This window comes from Monodelphis domestica, chromosome 2 (assembly GCF_027887165.1).
Source record: "Monodelphis domestica isolate mMonDom1 chromosome 2, mMonDom1.pri, whole genome shotgun sequence".
Taxonomy (NCBI): domain Eukaryota; kingdom Metazoa; phylum Chordata; class Mammalia; order Didelphimorphia; family Didelphidae; genus Monodelphis; species Monodelphis domestica.
The window spans coordinates 238139699-238160971 of NC_077228.1; the positions used below are offsets into that span (position 1 = coordinate 238139699).

At 38.5% G+C, this 21273-nt stretch overlaps 1 protein-coding gene and 1 pseudogene across 3 annotated transcripts in view; both read left to right on the top strand.

Moving 5' to 3' along the window:
- DNAH17 (dynein axonemal heavy chain 17) overlaps nt 1–21273 on the top strand; it is a 233706-nt gene that overhangs the window by 65668 nt on the left and 146765 nt on the right. For all 3 annotated transcript variants that reach the window (XM_003340283.4, XM_056817399.1, XM_056817398.1), the window contains exons 21-24: nt 325–494; nt 1356–1578; nt 4511–4627; nt 5815–5901. In XM_003340283.4, coding sequence (XP_003340331.2) covers nt 325–494; nt 1356–1578; nt 4511–4627; nt 5815–5901 — 597 coding nt within the window. The remainder of the gene's footprint in view (nt 1–324; nt 495–1355; nt 1579–4510; nt 4628–5814; nt 5902–21273) is intronic.
- On the top strand, nt 8270–9422 carry LOC103105236 (poly(A) polymerase alpha-like; annotated as a pseudogene).

Here is a 21273-nt window from a genome sequence, read left to right on the forward strand (position 1 = left end):
TTTATTCAGAAAATATAAATTAATTTTGAGTATTAGCCCAATATAATTAGAAGTGAAAAAACTTCTGCAAGCCATACACATTCCAAGGCAAATGGAAATAACTTCATAGTTGTTAGAGTACTATAGGTACTATAGGTATAGAATCATCCTAGACTCTTGGGATGATGCATTGTCAGGATGTCTATGAATCCTGCCCCTCTCAACTCAAGATAGAACTGGGTCCACATAGGAGCCACATTCCAAAGATTCTATTTCTCTGAGCTCTCTAAGAAAATTACTAGTTCATTTTACAGTTCTAATGAGACAATGATTTATGCTTTTCAGATTGATTCTTATGAGAGGCTTTATGAAGAAGTCTCCAAGTTTGATAACACCAAAGTCTTTAATGGATGGTTGCAGAGTGATTGCCGTCCATTTAAACAAGCCCTCCTTAATATAATTAAACGGTGGAGCCTCATGTTTAAACAGCATCTAAGTGATCATGTCACTAATAGGTAGGAAGTTTCAACATCCCTCATTTAAATTCACTTTCATTTGTTGAAAGATGTCTGTCTTAAAAATGAAAACCAAAAACTTATTAGTCTGCTGAGATGTCTTAGCATCCCATTCTGCTTTGAAGAGGTAGGTATCTATATAGTATAAATAGATCCCATCATCATTCTTATAGTTCTGTTATCTATGAAATGAGGAACACAATCTCTGAGATACACAAGAAGCTATAATAGTCTGTGATTCTATTCACAACTTAGAGGACAAGTTCGCCAAAGTAAGCAAGGCAAATTTTTTATTAGTCCTGCTCACTAGGATAATCTAAGGTAGAAATTCTAAAAGCTCTCTTTTAGGGGGCATTTATGCTCTCACTGTGGTATGATGAGGGGTAGAGGATGTGGCCCAAAAGCTGGTAAAGAAAGGACACTGGATCTCAGGTTTGGAGGAGCCTTGATGATCTAGTCCTATTGACTTGGGATCTCACCCTACTCTAAAGACAACATGCCTTCATTCAATTGGAAGAGTTCAGACAAGGAACCTAGAGATCCAATTCATTTGGCCATTCCAGCCAGAGGCTATCACTTCCTTTTGCCAATATTTATCTGAAGCTTTCACTCCATTCAATGTTCAACTATTGTTCTTCATGAATGCAAAACTTGAACATGCCATTAAAATAAGTGGATGTCTTTTTAGATATGTACTCCTATCATATGTGCTTATGCTTTCTTGGGCCCATTTATCTGTTTTTCTAACTGGGTATAGATACTTACTCCATTGACATCATCCATTTTAATTCTCCTTTTGTACTTGTTGCATTATGAATCACAATGATGACTGATTGCATCTTACAAATTACTATATTTTAGCTTGGCTGATCTTGAAGAGTTCATGAAAGTAGCCCGAGAAGGTTTAAAGAAGCCTCTAAAAGAAGGTGATTATGATGGTCTTGTAGCAGTCATGGGGCACTTAATGAAGGTCAAAGAGAGACATGTAGCCACAGACAACATGTTTGAACCCCTGAAGCAAACTATTGAACTACTAAAGACCTATGGAGAAGAGATGCCAGAAGAAATACACATGAAGTTACAGGTGAGGTATTTGGTCGCTAACCAGTTTGATTAAGTGGATAATGAATGTATTCATATAATCAAACAACCGATAATTAACCATGTACCCAGTGCTGTGACAGGCACTGTGCACTTCGCAAGAGAATGACAAGATGTGGTTTCTCTTCAAGGACTGACAAACCTCTGGTTGTAGATAGTGTACCCAACAAGGACTAATAGGAATGTATTTGCCTTAGAGTCATGCAAATTTTATCCAAATGGTTCTAAACTGAGAAGGAAAAAAGAGGAAGAAAGCTTCCCATGTATACCCATTTGAACTAGATAATGGCAGCAACAGTACTGGAAGGGTAGCAATAAATGGGTGGAGATGTATTGGTGGAATAAAGGGAACCCAAGACTTTAACCTAGATTAACAAATGGAAAAATAGTGCAATTTGGAGCCAGAGCAGCATTGCAGCCTGTCTAGATGCTGATTTTTGCCATCATAGGTTATACTGGGGGCTGATAGGACTGTCAATATTCAGTAAAAAGAGTAAGCCTCAGGAAACCAAGGATAGACTATTCAGGAGCTTGCTAGAACTCCACCAGGCTTTCCTGGATGCTAAGATCAATCCCTATTTTCCAAACCCATTTTTTTCTTTGCTTTATTCATTTTCTATCATAGAATTGAATGGAGGAGAAGTCAGCCTAGCTGTTTTTCCTTCTGTTTTTCCCTGTCTCTGTGGCTGCTTTGAAAACAACTATCTCAGTAAATGGTTGTTTTCTCTGTATGCAAGTGAAAATGTTTTAAAATCAGGATGGCCATTCAAATCTGGGTCAAAATTGCTTACTTGAATGGAATGGAGGGAGGGACAAATTTGAAAGGGAAGCAAGTTTCAAATATAGAGATTTCATAAACTTAATTTGGATTTGCCAGTAAAAAAAAATGGATGGAGGTTTGAGCTGCACCTTATTTGACTGAGATTATAGTACATTATAGGGAGAAGAACAACATTCATTAAGGGACAGATTCCATCTGATATAGTTAGCTAATAAAAGATCCTTCAGTTTAAGTGGTTCACATATGGGTAATTTTACTTTCACTCTCAAACCTTTGGCAGCTACTCTGTCTCTATCTCTGTCTGTCTGTCTCTCTCTGTCTCTCCTTGAAACTGAGTCTCTCTATCTGGCCCAGGCTTGAAAGTACAGCAGTCACTCATGGCAAATACCACTGATGACTGGTATGGAAGCTTTGACTTACTTCATTTTCTGCCCTAGAAATTAGTTCCTCCTGGTGGCCCCTGCCTCTTGGGGTCTCTGAATTCTGAAATCAAATGATCCATCAGCCTCAGACTGGAGCATCAGGGATTTCAGAAATGCCATTAAAATTTTAAAAGAAAGCAGTGCATAAGGAATGAGTTAAAACCATGCCTTTATAAAGGAAGGATAAAGGGAGTCAAATCACTCCAGAATCTTTGCCAAGCAAAGCCCAGATTGGGTCATGAAGGATGGGAAACAGCTGAAACAACTGAACAAAAACAAGGGAGTTCTCCCCCCAAACTTGCCAACACAGTGACAGCTTGATCTGCCTTGTTCAATACCACCATCTGCTGGTTACAAGAAAAATAGCAGCTAAGCATTGCTTTGAAGGAAGCTAGGAATTTTTAAATTAGTAGGTGAGGGCTGTTCAAGGGCATAAATGACAATTGAATGTCAGGTACAGGAAACATCAAATTAAGACAGGTTAGAGTACATTACATAGTGCATTAAAGTGTACAACATGTAACACTAAGTTTTAGAAATATAATTTTTTAAAACCCTTACCTTCCATTTTATAATCAATACTGTGTATTGGTTCCAAGGCAGAAGAGGAGTAAGGGCAACGGCAGTTAAGTGACTTGCCCAGGGTCATACAGCTAGGCAGTGTCTGAGGACACTGAACATTTGAGGAAATTTGAACCTAAAACCTCCCATCTTTGGGATTGGCTCTCATTGTCCTGAGCCCCCTAGCTGCCCCCTAGAAATATTATTTTATGATTATTCTATTCTCATTAGTGTAACTTATATTTATGTTTCTTGAAAGTTACTAAGTCAATGATTTTTTAAAAAGACAGATGGAAGCAATGATTCTTTCATATGTGTCAGATGGTAAGCATTTTCACAATGAACAGAATTCATGAATGGGATAAAAGGGAGGTGAGATTGATAAGAAAAAGGAAAAATTGTTTGAGGATCTCAGAATTCAGAATGAGACTTTGAATTGATATGATGGATTATATAAGACCTCAAATAGGGATTCAGCATGATGAAAATAGCATTTGAAGAATATGATTCTAGCTTTTGAGAGTTGTTTATATGATCATTAAGTTTCAGTTGTCTTTTGACTATTCTTGATCCCTTTGGGGGTTTTCTTTTTTCTTTTTTTTCCTTTTGGGATTTTCTTGGCAAAGATATGAGTGGTTTGCCATTTCCTTCTTTAGTTCATTGTGCAGATGAGGAAATTGAGGCAAACAGGGCTAAGTGACTTACTTAGAATAGCTAGTAAGTGTCCAAGGCCAGATTTGAACTCAGGAAGAGAAGTCTTCCTGATCCCAAGTTCTTTCCCCTGCACAACCTAACTGCCGATCATTAGGTCTGCTGTTGTTCAGTCATTTCCAACTCTTTATGACCCCATGGATCATAGCTATTCAAAAGGCTTTCTTGCCAAGGACTCTGGAGTGGTTTGCCATTTACTTCTCCTGTGGATCCTTTTGTCAGGCAATCAGAGTTTAAATGATTTGCCCAGAGTCATGCAGCTAAGAAATGTCTGAGGTTTTTCTGATTCTAAACTCAGAACTATCCGCCCAGCCATCTAGATGCCCCTTATCATTAAGTATAGAAAAACAAAATCTGTTTCTTTTATCTTTTGTTGGGGGGGAGGGGAAGTAATTCAACTGATTTTTAAAGGTATCCTCCTTGTTCATTACTTCCTCCAGGAACTACCAGAGCAGTGGACCCATACAAAGAAAATGGCTATTCAAGTCAAACAAAATGTGGCTCCCTTGCAGGCCAATGAAGTGAATATAATTAGAAGAAAATGCCAACAGTTTGAGGTACTACTGTTGTCTCATGGGAGAGATTCTGTTAAGCTGAGCCTTTTTAAATGCTCAGGGCAAGTTTCACAAAATGCAATGTAAGGGCCAGAATTGTAAGAGGTTGAACTAGATTATTTAAGAGTAGGGTCGCCAGGTATTTAACCAATTCGAAATGATTTTTTAGCAATTTACTTACAAAATAATAGAAAGAGTGAAAGAAAATCAGAGAGGATAGGGTATAATATCTAACCTAACCCATTAAGTATTTTGCTCTGGCCCCTGGCTCAACCCAGTCCTCAGCCAGAGGGGCCTCAGCCTTGAGCCGAGGGTCTGGGGATGAATAAAGCAAGAACTTCAGTCAGGAAGCCTCTCTCAAGAGGGGAGGCCTCTACTGAGGTTAGTCCCTTCAGAAAATCCAGGAAAGGAGTCAGCCTTTTTCACTCACCCAAGTGGTAGTTCTAAGGGAAAAATCCAAGAACAGTCTGAAGTCCCAAGCTGGAGCTCCTTCAAGATCAAGTTCAAGGCAAAAGACATCTTCACGGGAAGTTCTTGGCATTTTTAAAGACTATTCCTTTTCATCACTTCCTGTGACTTCCTTCCATTTTATGTGGACCAATTACAGCTAAAGTTTTGTTTAGTACTGCCCAGGGGGCAGTCAGTGGGTTCTGATTCATCACCCACTATTGCATACATGGGTCACAGACTTAAGCATAAGTGGGGTGTATATGCTTCTGGTGATTAAATCTAAAAATGGGCAGGAGAGAGTTAATACCGTCTTCACAGCAAGCAGGTGTGGATACCATCACAAAATGTTCTCAAGTCAACTTTTTGCCACTTCAATTAAAGATAGATTACAGAAGAATAGTGGGGATTTGGGCTAGATATAAACAGAGGGAGGTGGAAGTGCTTGCCACCTTGTAGCTTCCTATTTTAACTAATTATTCTTATTAACTAAGTGCTACATCCAGTTTTTTGTTTGTTTGTTTTTATGATGATGGAATCTAAGGACTGTCAGTCCCACTAAATTTCAGGATTTTGAGTAAAACTGTGATTTCTCCATCTTAGTAAGAGTAGTGTTGGTAAATTGTACAGAACTCTCAAATTCTGCTGCATTTGTAATGACAAATTGTATGTACTAGGCAACAGCCCAATTCATGCTATCATTTGTTTGAAATCTAAAGTCTATAATTTCTCTTTCCTTCTAGCTAAAGCAGCATGAATTTAGGGAAGCATTCAGAAGAGAGGCTCCCTTTTCTTTTTCCGATCCTTCACCCTACAAATCCCTAAATAAGGTATTTAATTCAAAGGCAAGATGTAGTCATCCTTTGGCTAATGACTTATGACAGTGAAAAGTGACACAATTATTTTTTTCATTCTTTTATGCTTTAATTCTAGTAAGTATACAAGTGAAGGTAAATTTGTCTGACCTCACATCCAGAATATTTATTTCTGTGTTAATGAGGGTATATGTAAATTGGGGCAGGGACTTAACTTGGAGAGAGGAAATGATCTTATTAAGGAAACCTACTAAATGAAATCTTTCCTTTTTCTTCCCTTACCTGTGCCGTCCTCAAGAAAATGCAATATAGAATAATGAGCTTTGGAATTGTAGTTAGAGAACATGAATTCAATCCTGTCTCTGCTAATTAGTAGCTAAGTGATTTAGATGAACATCTTACACACTATACCAAGATTAATTCAGAATGGGCAAATGACTTAAATAAAATCATAAACAAATTAGGTGACCATAAAATAGTATAGCTGTCAGATCTATGGGAAAGGAAGGAATTTAAGACCAAGCATGAGATAGAGAACACTACCAAATGTAAAATGAATCATTTGATTATATTGAATTAAAAAGTTTCTATAAAAACAAAACCAATGAAACCAAAATTAGAAACAAAGCAACAAATTGGGAAAAACTTTCATAACAAAAACCTCTGACAAAGATCTAATCTCTCAAATTTATAAGGAACTAAGTCAATTGTACAAAAAAATCAAGCCATTTCCCAACTGACAGATGGTCAAGAGACATGAATAGGCAGTTTTCAGATAAAGAAATCAAAGCTATCATCAATAAGCACATGGAAAAGTGTTCTAAATCTCTCATAATTAGAGAAATGCAAATGAAAACAATACTGAGTTACCACCTCACACCTAGCAGATTGACCAATATAACAGTAAATGAAAATAATAAATGTTGGAGAGGATGTGGCAAAATCGGGACACTAATGCATTGCTGGTAGAGTTGTGAATTAATCCAACCATTCTAGAGGGCAATTCGGAGTTAGATGCAAAGGGCTTTAAAATAATACATTCCCTTTGATCCAGCAATACTACTTTTGGATTTGAACCCCAAAAAAGATAATAGAAAAAATACTTTACGAAAATATTCATAGCCATGTTCTTTGTGGTGGCAAACAAATTGGAAAATGAAGGGGTGTCCCTTGTTTGAGGAATGGCTAAACAAATTGTGGTATATGATGGTAATGGAATACTATTGTGCTGTAAAGATTGATGATCTGGAAACTTTCCATATGAACTAGGAGAACCTCAATGAACTGATGAAGAGTGAAATGAGCAGAACCAGAAGAACACTGTACTCAGAAAGTAAAACATTGTGGAACAATCCAATGTAATGGACTTTGCTACTATTAGCAATGCAACAAGCCAGGACACTCCTGAAGGATTTATGTAAAAGAATGCTATCCGCATTGAGAGAAAGAACTATAGAAATACAAATGCAAAAAACAAACAAACAACATATGACATCACTTATCACATGTATATATGGATATGTGATTTGGGGTTTAGACTTTAAAAAATCACTCTATAGCAAAAATGAATAATATCAAAATAGGTATCAAGTGATAACATTTGTACAACCCAGTGGAATTGCTTGTTGGCTCTGGGAGGAGGCAGGGAAGAGTAGAAGGAAAGAAAATGACTAAATCATGTAAACATGGAAAAATATTTAAAAAGAAAAAAATTTTAAAAGAAAAAGTTAGTAGCTAAGGGACCATCCACAAGTCATTTGACCTCCTTAGGCTTCAGTTTCCTTTTCTGTGAATTGGATTGGGGATTGATCAGAATCAAAGTTCTTAACCTGGGGTTCTATGGAAAGATGACATAGCAGGATACATGAACTTGGATATAATATTTTAACTGACATATATCATTTCCTTCAATTATCAACATAGGTTTAAACTTATTCTGAAGAGGTGTCTACAGACATCATCACACCTCCCAAGTGTGTCTAGAAGTCAGAGTGGGGGAATCTTTGGCATAAAAATGGCTAAGAACAACATAAACTCTAAGGATTCCTTCCAATTCCAAATCCTACAAATATACTGGGAGTATGAGGTGTCCCCTGAACTTCCACTGACATCACTGGTTTGCATGAAAGTCATATTGATGGGTATTTGTGTTTAAATTGGGATGGGTTGGCTGTGGTAGCGCTCGGGCGCCAAGTTAGGGCGAAGGGGAAGAAGGAGAAGCGCTTAAAGCTGCGGGCACAGGCGAGGGAGTGGGGTTGGAGCCAGGGCTGAGGTGACCCCCCTTAGCAGATCATGCACAGGGTGCCTGTGGTGGCGGCTGCAGGGGGGAAGGGGGACAGCAGGGCCGGGGGAGAGTGACTGGGCGGTGCCTGCGTGAGGGACGATGCCATTTCCAGTTACAACCCAGAGATCACAACAAACAACCACCACAGAAGCATTATGGCATTACCTCTCCCATCAGTTTAGCAGCCCCCGAAGAGTCAGACTGTATACTCACACAGAAGCTAATTAAAACCCTAAAGCCCTTTGGGGTTTTTGAAGAGGAAGAGGAACAGCAGCGCAGGATTTTAATTTTGGGAAAATTAAATAACCTGGTAAAAGAATGGATACGGGAAATCAGTGAAAGCAAGAATCTTCCACAGTCTGTAATTGAAAATGTTGGAGGAAAAATTTTTACATTTGGATCCTACAGATTAGGAGTTCATACAAAAGGTGCTGATACTGATGTGTTGCACTAAGACATGTTGACCAAGTGACTAAGTGACTTTTTCACCTCATTCTATGAAAAATTGAAGCTACAGGAAGAAGTAAAAGATTTGAGGGCTGTTGAAGAGGCATTTGTACCAGTTATCAAGCTATGTCTTGATGGTACAGAGATTGATATTTTGTTTGCAAGATTAGCACTGCGGACTATTCCTGAAGATTTGGACCTTCGTGATGACAGTCTACTAAAAAAATTTGATATTAGATGCATAAGAAGTCTTAATGGTTGCAGGGTAACTGATGAAATTTTACATCTAGTACCAAACATTGACAACTTCAGGTTAACTCTGAGAGCTATCAAACTTTGGGCCAAATGCCACAACATCTATTCCAATATACTAAGTTTCCTCGGTGGTGTTTCCTGGGCTATGCTAGTAGCAAGAACTTGCCAGCTTTATCCAAATGCAATAGCATCAACTCTTGTATATAAATTTTTCTTGGTATTTTCTAAATGGGAATGGCCAAATCCATTGGCTATTCAAGAAACAACCTGAAGAATGCAATCTTAATTTGCCTGTATGGGACCCAGTGATAGGTGCCATCTTATGCCTATAATTATATCAGCATACCCACAACAGAATTCTACATACAATGTGTCCGTTTCTACACGGATGGTCATGGTTGAGGAGTTCAAACAAGGTCTTGCTATCACAGATGAAATTTCGCTGAGTAAGAAAGAGTGGTCCAAAGTTTTTGAAGCTCTCAACTTCTTTCAAAAGTACAAGCATTGGGGGCAGCTGGGTGGTTCAGTGGATTGAGAGCCAGGCATAGAGACGGGAGGTCCTGGGTTCAAATCTGGCCTCAGACACTTTCTAGCTGTGTGACCTTGGGCAAGTCACTTAACCCCCATTGCCTAGCCCTTACCACTCTTCTGCCTTGGAGCCAATACACAGTATTGACTCCAAGACGGAAGGTAAGGGTTTAAAAAAAAAAAAGTACAAGCATTATATTGTACTTCTAGTAAATGCCCCAACAGAAAAGCAGTGACTAGAATAGGTGAGCTTGGTGGAATCAAAAATCCAAATCCTGGTTGGAAGTTTGGAGAAGAATGAATTTATTACACTGGCTCATGTGAATCCTCAGTCATTTCCAGTATGGAAAGAAAATCCTGACAAGGAAGAATTTCGGACAATGTGGGTGATTGGATTAGTGTTTTAAAAAAAAAAAACAGAAAACTCTGAAAACCTGTGTTGACCTTACAGATGACATTCAGTCTTTTACAGATACAATTTATAGGCAAGCAATAAACAGCAAGATGTTTGAGATAGATATGAAAATTGCTGCAATGCATGTAAAAAGAAGGCAACTTCATCAACTCCTACGTAATCATGTGCTTCAGAAAAAGAAAAAACATTCTTCAGAACTTCGATTGACAGCTCTAAATGACAGCAGTCTATATTTGTCTATGGATAGTGACAACAGCATGTCTGTGCCTTCTCCTACCAGTGCTATGAAGACCAGTCCATTGAATAGTTTTGGCAGCTCTCAGGGCAGAAACAGTCCTGCTCAAGCTGTAACAGCAGCGTCTGTGACCAACATCCAGGCAACTGAGGTTCCTGTGCCACAAGTAAATTCCAGTGAAAGCTCAGGGGGTACTTCAAGTGAAAGCATTCCTCAAACTGCCATGCAGCCAGCCATTTCCCCAACAAAACCAAAGCCTACGGTCTCCAGAGTTGTTTCCTCAACACGTCAGGTAAACCAACCACCAAGACCTTCAGGAAACACAGCAACAACAACAACAAAAAAAAAAACTAAACAAAAACCAGGAGTCAAAAGGATGTCTTCACCTCATAAAGAAGAGAGTCCTGTCCGGTCAAGATGGTGGCTTAGAGAAAGCTAAACTTCAGATCTCCGGAAAACCCTTCCCGACCGATCTCAAACTATAAGCTCCTAAGGCGCCGAAATTCAAAACGATCAACAGCATAGACCCTGGGAATCCTCCTCCTGGACCTGGACCCGGATCAAAAGGTATGGCCCCCCTCAAAAGCCAGAACCCGAGATCACTCGGACCTAAGGGGTAGGAGCTCAGAGTCCAAGGCTCCGGGAAGCCGCAGCCCCGACCGGCTCAGAGAGCAGGGTTGTCTGAAACAACAGCAACCCTCAGGGCCTTCTATCCAAGTCCCAGTGAAAGTCACTGCCCTCGGAGCTCCCCCGTTGTCTGAAACAACAGCAACCCTCAGGGCAGGCAAGACAGCCTCACGGGCTGGATCCTGCTATCCAAGTCTCAGTGAAAGTCACTGCCCTCGGAGCTCGGGGAAGCCGTAGCCCATCCCCCCGCAGGCCGACGAAACAGCCTCACGGCCAGCTATTCTGAAGGCAACTTCCGGAAAGCAACCCGACCCAGAGAGCCGGGGGAGAGTGTGGCCTCCTGGTCCGACCCTTCCACTCCAGTTCCAGTGAGGCATACTCAATTTAACCCAGAGAAACCTCATAGAACCGACAATCTGCCCAGGACTAAAGCCTCTGAACAGCAGACAGAGATAAGAAAAACTAATCCTCCACATTCAGAGATGGCAAACTCCACAGAAGCACAGAAGCCCCAAAATACCAAGAAAAATAAGAAGAAAGGGGTGACTTTGGACACATTCTATGGAGCCAAAATACAAAATACAGAGGAGATAGAATATATACAAGAAAATGCTCCAAAATCTTCCAAAGGAAATGGAAACTCTCCACAAACCCATGAAGAATTTGAATCAGAAATGACCAAAAAGATGGAAGCCTTCTGGGAGGAAAAGTTGGAAATAATGCAAAAGAAATTCACGCATCTACAAAACCGGTGTGATGAAACTGAAAAGGAAAACCAGGCTTTAAAGGCCAGAATTAGGCAGCTGGAAGACAACGATCGTGTAAAAGAGCAAGAATTAATAAAGCAAAGCCAAAATACCAAGAAATTAGAAGAGAACATAAAATATCTCACCAACAAGGTGACAGATCTGGAAAATAGAGGGAGAAGAGATAATTTAAGAATAATTGGACTCCCAGAAAAGCCAGAAATAAACACCAAACTGGACATGGTGATACAAGATATAATCAAAGAAAATTGCCCAGAGATTCTAGAACAAGGGGGCAATACAGCCACTGACAGAGCTCACAGAATACCTTCTACACTAAACCCCCAAAAGACAACTCCCAGGAATGTAATTGCCAAATTCCAAAGCTATCAAACAAAAGAAAAAATCCTACAGGAAGCCAGAAAAAGACAATTTAGATATAAAGGAATGCCAATCAGGGTCACACAAGACCTTGCAAGTTCTACTCTGAATGATCGTAAGGCATGGAACATGATCTTCAGAAAGGCAAGAGAGCTGGGTCTCCAACCAAGAATCAACTACCCAGCAAAACTGACTATATATTTCCAAGGGAAAGTATGGGCATTCAACAAAATAGAAGACTCCCAACTTTTTGCAAAGAAAAGAGCAGAGCTCTGTGGAAAGTTTGATACCGAAAATCAAAGAGCAAGGAATACCTGAAAAGGTAAATATTAAGGAAAGGGGAAAAATGTTATCTTCTTCTTTACTCAAACTCTCTTCTATAAGGACTACATTTATATCAATCTATGTATACTAATATGTGGGGGAAATGTAATGTATAAATAGGGGGTAAAGAAAGACCAAATAGAATAATCTTTCTCACACAAAGATTCACATGGGAAGGGGAGGGGAAGAAAACTCCTATAAGAAGGAGAGGAAGAGAGGGGTTTTGTTTTTACTTAAACCTTAATCTCAGGGAAATCAACTCTGAGAGGAAAAAACATCCAGATCCATTGGGATCTTGAATTCTATCTTACCCAACAAGGGTAGGGAGAAGGGAAAACCAAGGGGGGGACGGGGAGAGGGAGAACAAAAAGGGAGGGAAAGAGAGGGGGGAGGGGGAGGGAACAAAAAGGGAGGGACTAAAAAGGGAAACATCAAGGGAGGGGACAAGGGGGACTGATTCAAAGTAAATCACTGGACTAAAAGGTAGAGCTGAAGAAGAAAAGGTTAGAATTAGGGAAGGCTATCAAAATGCCAGGGAGTCCAAAAATGACAATCATAACTTTGAACGTGAATGGGATGAACTCACCCATAAAACGTAGACGAATAGCAGAATGGATTAGAATCCAAAACCCTACCATATGTTGTCTTCAAGAAACACACATGAGGCGGGTTGACACCCACAAGGTCAGAATTAAAGGATGGAGTAAGACCTTCTGGGCCTCAACTGATAGAAAGAAGGCAGGAGTGGTAATCATGATATCTGATAAAGCCAATGCAAAAATAGACCTGATCAAAAGGGATAGGGAAGGTAATTATATTTTGTTAAAAGGGACTCTAGACAATGAGGAAATATCATTAATCAACATGTATGCACCAAATAATATAGCACCCAAATTTCTAATGGAGAAACTAGGAGAATTGAAGGAAGAAATAGACAATAAAACCATACTAGTGGGAGACTTAAACCAACCATTATCAAATTTAGATAAATCAAATAAAAAAATAAATAAGAAAGAGGTAAAAGAAGTGAATGAAATCTTAGAAAAATTAGAATTAATAGACATATGGAGAAAAATAAATAGGGATAAAAAGGAATACACCTTCTTCTTAGCACCACATGGCACATTCACAAAGATTGACCATACATTAGGTAACAGAAACATGGCACACAAATGCAGAAAAGCAGAAATAATGAATGCAGCCTTCTCAGATCACAAGGCAATAAAAATAATGATTAGTAATGGTACATGGAAAACCAAATCTAAAACCAATTGGAAATTAAACAATATGATACTCCAAAACCATTTAGTTAAAGAAGAAATCATAGAAACAATTAATTTCATCGAGGAAAATGACAATGGCGAGACATCCTTTCAAACCTTTTGGGATGCAGCCAAAGCGGTAATCAGAGGTAAATTCATATCCCTGAATGCTTATATTAACAAACAAGGGAGAGCAGAGATCAATCAATTGGAAATGCAAATGAAAAAACTCAAAAGCGATCAAATTAAAACCCCCCAGCAGAAAACCAAACTAGAAATCCTAAAAATTAAGGGAGAAATTAATAAAATCGAACGTGATAGAACTATTGATTTAATAAATAAGACAAGAAGCTGGTACTTTGAAAAAACAAACAAAATAGACAAAGTACTGGTCAATCTAATTAAAAAAAGGAAGGAAGAAAAGCAAATTCACAGCATTAAAGATGAAAAGGGGGACAGCACCTCCGATGAAGATGAAATTAAGGCAATCATTAGAAATTACTTTGCCCAATTATATGGCAATAAATACACCAATTTAGGAGAAATGGATGAATATATACAAAAATACAAACTGCCTAGACTAACAGAAGAGGAAATAGAATTCTTAAATAATCCCATATCAGAAATTGAAATCCAACAAGCCATCAAAGAACTTCCTAAGAAAAAATCCCCAGGGCCTGATGGATTCACCAGTGAATTCTATCAAACATTCAGAGAACAGTTAATCCCAATACTATACAAACTATTTGACATAATAAGCAAAGAGGGAGTTCTACCAAACTCCTTTTATGACACAAACATGGTACTGATTCCAAAACCAGGCAGGTCAAAAACAGAGAAAGAAAACTATAGACCAATCTCCCTAATGAATATAGATGCAAAAATCTTAAATAGGATACTAGCAAAAAGACTCCAGCAAGTGATCAGAAGGATCATTCACCATGATCAAGTAGGATTTATACCAGGGATGCAGGGCTGGTTCAACATTAGGAAAACCATCCACATAATTGACCACATCAACAAGCAAACTAGCAAGAACCACATGATTATCTCAATAGATGCAGAAAAAGCATTTGATAAAATACAACACCCATTCCTATTAAAAACACTAGAAAGCATAGGAATAGAAGGGTCATTCCTAAAAATAATAAACAGTATATATCTAAAACCATCAGCTAATATCATCTGCAATGGGGATAAACTAGATGCGTTCCCAATAAGATCAGGAGTGAAACAATGATGCCCATTATCACCTCTACTATTTGACATTGTACTAGAAACACTAGCAGTAGCAATTAGAGAAGATAAAGGAATTGAAGGCATCAAAATAGGCAAGGAGGAGACCAAGTTATCACTCTTTGTGGATGACATGATGGTCTACTTAAAGAATCCTAGAGATTCAACCAAAAAGCTAATTGAAATAATCAACAACTTTAGCAAAGTTGCAGGATACAAAATAAACCCACATAAATCATCAGCTTTTCTATATATCTCCAACACAGCTCAGCTGCAAGAACTAGAAAGAGAAATCCCATTCAAAATCACCTTAGACAAAATAAAATACCTAGGAATCTACCTCCCGAGACAAACACAGGAACTATATGAACACAACTACAAAACACTCGCCACACAACTAAAACTAGACTTGAGCAAATGGAAAAACATTAACTGCTCATGGATAGGACGAGCCAATATAATAAAAATGACCATCCTACCCAAACTTATTTATCTATTTAGTGCCATACCCATTGAACTACCAAAATACTTCTTCACTGATTTAGAAAAAACCATAACAAAGTTCATTTGGAAGAACAAAAGATCAAGGATATCCAGGGAAATCATGAAAAAAAACACATATGATGGAGGCCTTGCAGTCCCTGACCTTAAACTATATTACAAAGCAGCGGTCATCAAAACAATTTGGTACTGGCTAAGAAACAGAAAGGAAGATCAGTGGAATAGACTGGGGGAAAGCGAACTCAGCAAGACAGTATACGATAAACCCAAAGATCCCAGCTTTTGGGACAAAAATCCACTATTCGACAAAAACTGCTGGGAAAATTGGAAAACAGTGTGGGAGAGACTAGGAATAGATCAACACCTCACACCCTACACCAAGATAAATTCAAAATGGGTGAGTGACTTAAACATAAAGAAGGAAACCATAAGTAAATTGGGTAAACACAGAATAGTATACATGTCAGACCTTTGGGAGGGGAAAGGCTTTAAAACCAAGCAAGACATAGAAAGAATCACAAAATGTAAAATAAATAATTTTGACTACATCAAACTAAAAAGCTTTTGTGCAAACAAAACCAATGTAACTAAAATCAGATGGGAAACAACAAACTGGGAAAAAATCTTCATAGAAACCTCTGACAAAGGTTTAATTACACATATTTATAAAGAGCTAAATCAATTGTACAAAAAATCAAGCCATTCTCCAATTGATAAATGGGCAAGGGACATGGATAGGCAGTTCTCAGATAAAGAAATCAAAACTATTAACAAGCACATGAAGAAGTGTTCTAAATCTCTTATAATCAGAGAGATGCAAATCAAAACAACTCTGAGGTATCACCTCACACCTAGCAGATTGGCTAACATAACAGCAAAGGAAAGTAATGAATGCTGGAGGAGATGTGGCAAAGTAGGGACATTAATTCATTGCTGGTGGAGTTGTGAACTGATCCAACCATTCTGGAGGGCAATTTGGAACTATGCCCAAAGGGCGACAAAAGAATATCTACCCTTTGATCCAGCCATAGCACTGCTGGGTCTGTACCCCAAAGAGATAATGGACAAAAAGACTTGTACAAAAATATTCATAGCTGCGCTCTTTGTGGTGGCCAAAAACTGGAAAACGAGGGGATGCCCATCAATTGGGGAATGGTGAGCAAATTGTGGTATATGTTGGTGATGGAATACTATTGTGCTAAAAGGAATAATAAAGTGGAGGAGTTCCATGGAGACTGGAACAACCTCCAGGAAGTGATGCAGAGCGAGAGGAGCAGAACCAGGAGAACATTGTACACAGAGACTAATACGCTGTGGTATAATCGAACGTAATGGACGTCTCCATTAATGGCGGTGTAATGTCCCTGAACAATTTGCAGGGATCCAGGAGAAAAAAACACTATTCATAAGCAAAGGATAAACTATGGGAGTGGAAACACCGAGGAAAAGCAACTGCCAGAATACAGCGGTTGAGGGGACATGACAGAGGAGACACTCTAAATGAACACTCTAATGCAAATATTATCAACAAAGCAATGGGTTCAAATCAAGAAAACATGTAATGCCCAGTGGATTTACGCGTCGGCTATGGGGGCTGGGGGGGAGGAAAAGAAAATGATCTATGTCTTTAATGAATAATGCTTGAAAATGATCAAATAAAATATATTTTAAAAAATTTAAAAAAAATAAAAAGAAGAGAGCCCCAAGAAAAACAAAACAGAGAAGGATGAAACAAGGGAAGATGCCAACTGTTTTGATTTGATTGAACATGATAAACAGGAAACTAAGAAAACATCCAGTACTTTCAGCTATCCCTGCTTACCCTGCAAATCCTATTCCTGTTATCAAGAATTCAATAAAACTGAGATTGAACCTCAGGGGTCCATAAACAATATCTGCCAACTCAACCTGTTGTCTTCTAATGCTAAAAAGGAGAATGGAGGGTGCAAGACTAGACATGACTGAAAATGGATTTAGGTTTATTTGGTGAACCTCCCTTACTGGGTAATCAGCACTTGATTGGAAGTCCAGGTTAGTATGTGAAGCCAGGAGTACTATTAGTAATGTGTTAACAACAGTTGCATTAACTATTTCAAAGGATTACTGCCTTTAAAAGAAAAAAAAAGAGGAAAAAAACCTGTTTATATTTGTATCCATATTTAACATCTGATTGGATTTCTGTTTGATGCATTGTTTGAAAAATTTGCAATACAAACTGGCATAAGAATTCCTTATATTGATGATGCACTTTTATGTATTTTTAATTAGAAAGTAGAACTAATTTTAGATCATGAGATTGATGCATTTTTATTTTTTCCTGAAGTTTCTTTATCATTATTCTATAAATTGGATAACATTGTACAGTGGTTATACTATTGTACTTGAGATAAATCATAAGGGTACATCTAGTTCAGTCCCATTGAAATAGCCATAACCCTTAAAAATGAAATGTTAAATCTTTGGGGTATGTGACATATTAAAAGAATAATTGGGAAATAGTTGGTTTTGAATGGGACACAATTAAGAAGTAGTATATTGGTTTTATTTATAAACCAATGTGCATACAAATTAGCAATCAAATAAGCAAATCCTTTTTTCCTTTGAGCTTACAAAGTTCTGTTCTTCTCTTTGCTTCAATCTTTTCTCTTTTATTCCCTTTTTTCAGTTTGTATGCACACGATAGGGACAATTTCATTAAAAAAATTAATGCCAGTCTTTTCTTAAGCCATGATGTAAAACAAACCACCCTGTGGCCACATGGCACAAAATACCAAATTTTGGTCTTATATGCTTCAAACTTTTGGGTGACTAAGAGGTGCCTGTAAAGCATAACACCTCTTGGGATGGCCATTTGATCACTAATATAAAAAGTTTTGAATGTACACTCCATAGAGTTCCTGCTGCAGCCAAGTAAAACATTTCAAATTTTGAACATAAAGGCAAAGCTATTTTCTCCAAGAATTTAAAAACTAATTTTTATTTTTAGATGACTCACCAAAATTTTATCAATAAATTTTAGATAGGAAAAAAACATACTTTAAAAAATCATTTCTAGCAAGCACTTGACATCTAGTTAGCTCTCTTTACTCCTTTCTGTTGTCCTATCAAAAAGATTTAGGGGCTTTTTTCTATAAAAGGAATTTTTAAATCCTTCCTGATTGCAACAGAATTACCAGTACTTAGAAAATGTGAGGGATACCAGATGTAGATAGCAAACTTAAATTTAGTTATTTTTCTTAATCTGGGGGGGAAATAAAACCAACAAAAACCTTCCCATATTTTCTAATTAGCATGTTTTATGAATCCCACATTGTGCTCCATCTTATTACATGTTAGTAGTGGTAGTCTCTCGGCACTTTTCCTGTTAAACTGCAATTACTTACATTCTTCCATTGTCCTAAATTAATTTTATAAAGTTGTAGTGTAGTTTCTTTTTCCCCTTAGGCTATGCAGTAATTGAGGCTTTCTTTTCACCATTTCTTTAAGATGGCTAGTATACAATATTTCTATTTCCCTCATCTCCTGCCCTGTGCAGCCGCCTTGCCCTCCCTTTCTACCACCTATGAAAAGATGATTATACTAACAGTTGAAGAGTACAAGGTGTCTGTGTATTTTGTGTAGCTATGGAGTTTAGATCGAAATTGCCAGGCACAAATTTAGTCTTGTCATTTTGTTTACACATTGGAGAAAATAAATTCAGTTTATTAAACGTTTCATGTTACTGCACCCAAGTTTTTCCAAGCAGGAAACTTGGAATTTTTCTGTATAGTGACTTTTTAATTCTAGTTTTCATAATCTGGAGATCAGACTGTTGCTTTCGCATGATGTTCATAGTGTCTCATGACTGGAGTTTGCTTTGTCTTATAGTATCTGTACTCCTTGTATTTTTCAAGAGCTATTTTGTAAACAGATAATGTATTTCTCTATTGAAAACACAATAAAAAACAGCACAATCAAAAAAATGGGATGAGTTTTTCATAAATCCTGATTCAGAAAACCCCTAGAAGATGAACCTGATCTGAACTCTCTGGTCAAAGTTTAGGGAAGGAGAAAAGAGTTTTGGGGGTCCCCCAAGTTTTTTCGGAACTGATCAGGACCCTCATTAGATTCCATAAATGACTCTTTTTACCTCCAAAGTCAGGGACATGCTATTGACATTTAGGTTCCATTAGCATGAACAGTAATACTCTTTGCTTACAGTTTACTTATTGTCTCGAAATTTGTCTATGCCAGGAGTGTTCATTTCTCCCAATGGAAGTTCATTTATAACCTTCAGGCTGATGGAATGGGAGTAGATTGAGACAATGCACATTTTGCTACCTTCCACGCTGAGAAATTTTGGCAGTGAAATGTAACCCAATTGGCACTAAAAAGAAGGGGATGTGGTTAGATGAGAAAGGATAGCCAAGATGTATAGCCAAAATCCCTTTGATAATCCCAAAACTTCTTTTGGCCATTTCAAGCATTGCTCTTTGCCTATTTTGTTTATTTAATCCAAGCCAGAAATAAGTAAGCAAATCAATGGATCTAAATTTCCCCTCCAATCTCTGCTTTGCCACCTTAAATGGAGGTTCTAAAAGAGAATTAAAATTATCACCACATTAATAACAAGAGGAAGATGGAGGGGAAAACTCTGGATTAGGACTAGAGAGAATTGGTGGTACCAGGGCATTATACAGAAACAAGGCTAGAAATGGCACATGTTTAATAGGAATCATAGTCTGAATTATTTGGGGAAAGAATTCAGAAAAACATGAGAAGAAAAAAAGAGAAATGATATTTCATGGGGAAAATAAGACAGCAAAAATTATATTCTGCAGATATGTGGATAGGAATTCCATGGGAAAAAATGTAATTCTGGCAAAATTCCTACCACTAAAATATCAAATTTGGGTTGGCCGCTCCCCAAGAGGCGGGAGGGGCGGCGGGGCCCGGAGCGGAGGGTAGCTGGCCGGCGGCCGCCGAGGGACACCACACCATGCTGAGGAACCCCTGAGAAGGAAGAGGAGGAGGAGGAGAAGGAGAACGAGCGGCCGTGGCCCGGGCTCAGCGCCGACCCGCGGAGTCATGGAGGCCAGGCCCTCTGCGGGTGGTGCGGAGGCTTGATAGGTTCCTCCCCTGCTGGCTGAACTGAAGCCAGGGAGCCCACACCAGTTTGATTGGAAATCAAGTTGTGAGACCTGGAGCATTTGCTCCCATGACCAATGATCTTTGCTGCACATTTTTTTCACATGGTGGAATTATTGCCACAGGGACCAGAGATGGCCACATCCAGTTCTGGACGGCACCCAGGGTCCTATCATCACTGAAGCACTTATGCCGCAAAGCCCTCCGGAGTTTGCTTATGACTTACCAAGTCTTAGCACTACCAATACCCAAGAAAATGAAAGAGTTCCTCACGTATAGGACCTTCTGAGCCATGCTGTGTGGTTTTGCTAAAAAGACAATGATAGAACATGGAGTCTTCTAACAGGATCAACCTTTCTGGCAAAGGTGGAGCTGAAATAACTGAATGGAAACAAGACAGGCTTTTAAACTATGATTCCTCTTTGAAATAAAATTGTTTTGGATTGTAAATGGGCAGTTAATAGACTGTAGCAGGGGGGAAAACCCCTGGTGGACTAGTCACTGACCTTTTTATCTATAATGTTACAAATTCAGTAAATAGAGGAGGAGGTTCCATTTCCTTGGCTACAGAACTATAGTTTAAATTGTCCATTTATTAACAGCACAGTTGCAATTCTCTTAGTGTCTTGATTCAAAGTGCAGTTAATAATGTTGTTTTGCTTATAAAAGTGATTGGGCCTTGAGCTCTCTTTAGTGATAAAGGAAAGAAGCATCAGATTCCCTTACAGGGAAACTTGGCTTCTGTCCAATACTTGTCTCAGTTTAGTCCTCAAAAGTAGTGGTAGCTAAATGTTCCACTTATTCTCTTGCTCTTGGGTCAGAGTATCAGGGACCATGCCTTCGTTTAGCAAAGTGCAAATACTATTAATTTATAACATCAGGTTTGTCAAGGTTTTTCCTCTGCTTTTGACTTTGACAAACAAGACAGAGCTTTAAATGGGGAGTGGGGGGGGGCATCCTTGAGTGTGAGTGCACATTGGAGCTTAGCTAAATGGACAGGCTATTTAAATCACAGGGTG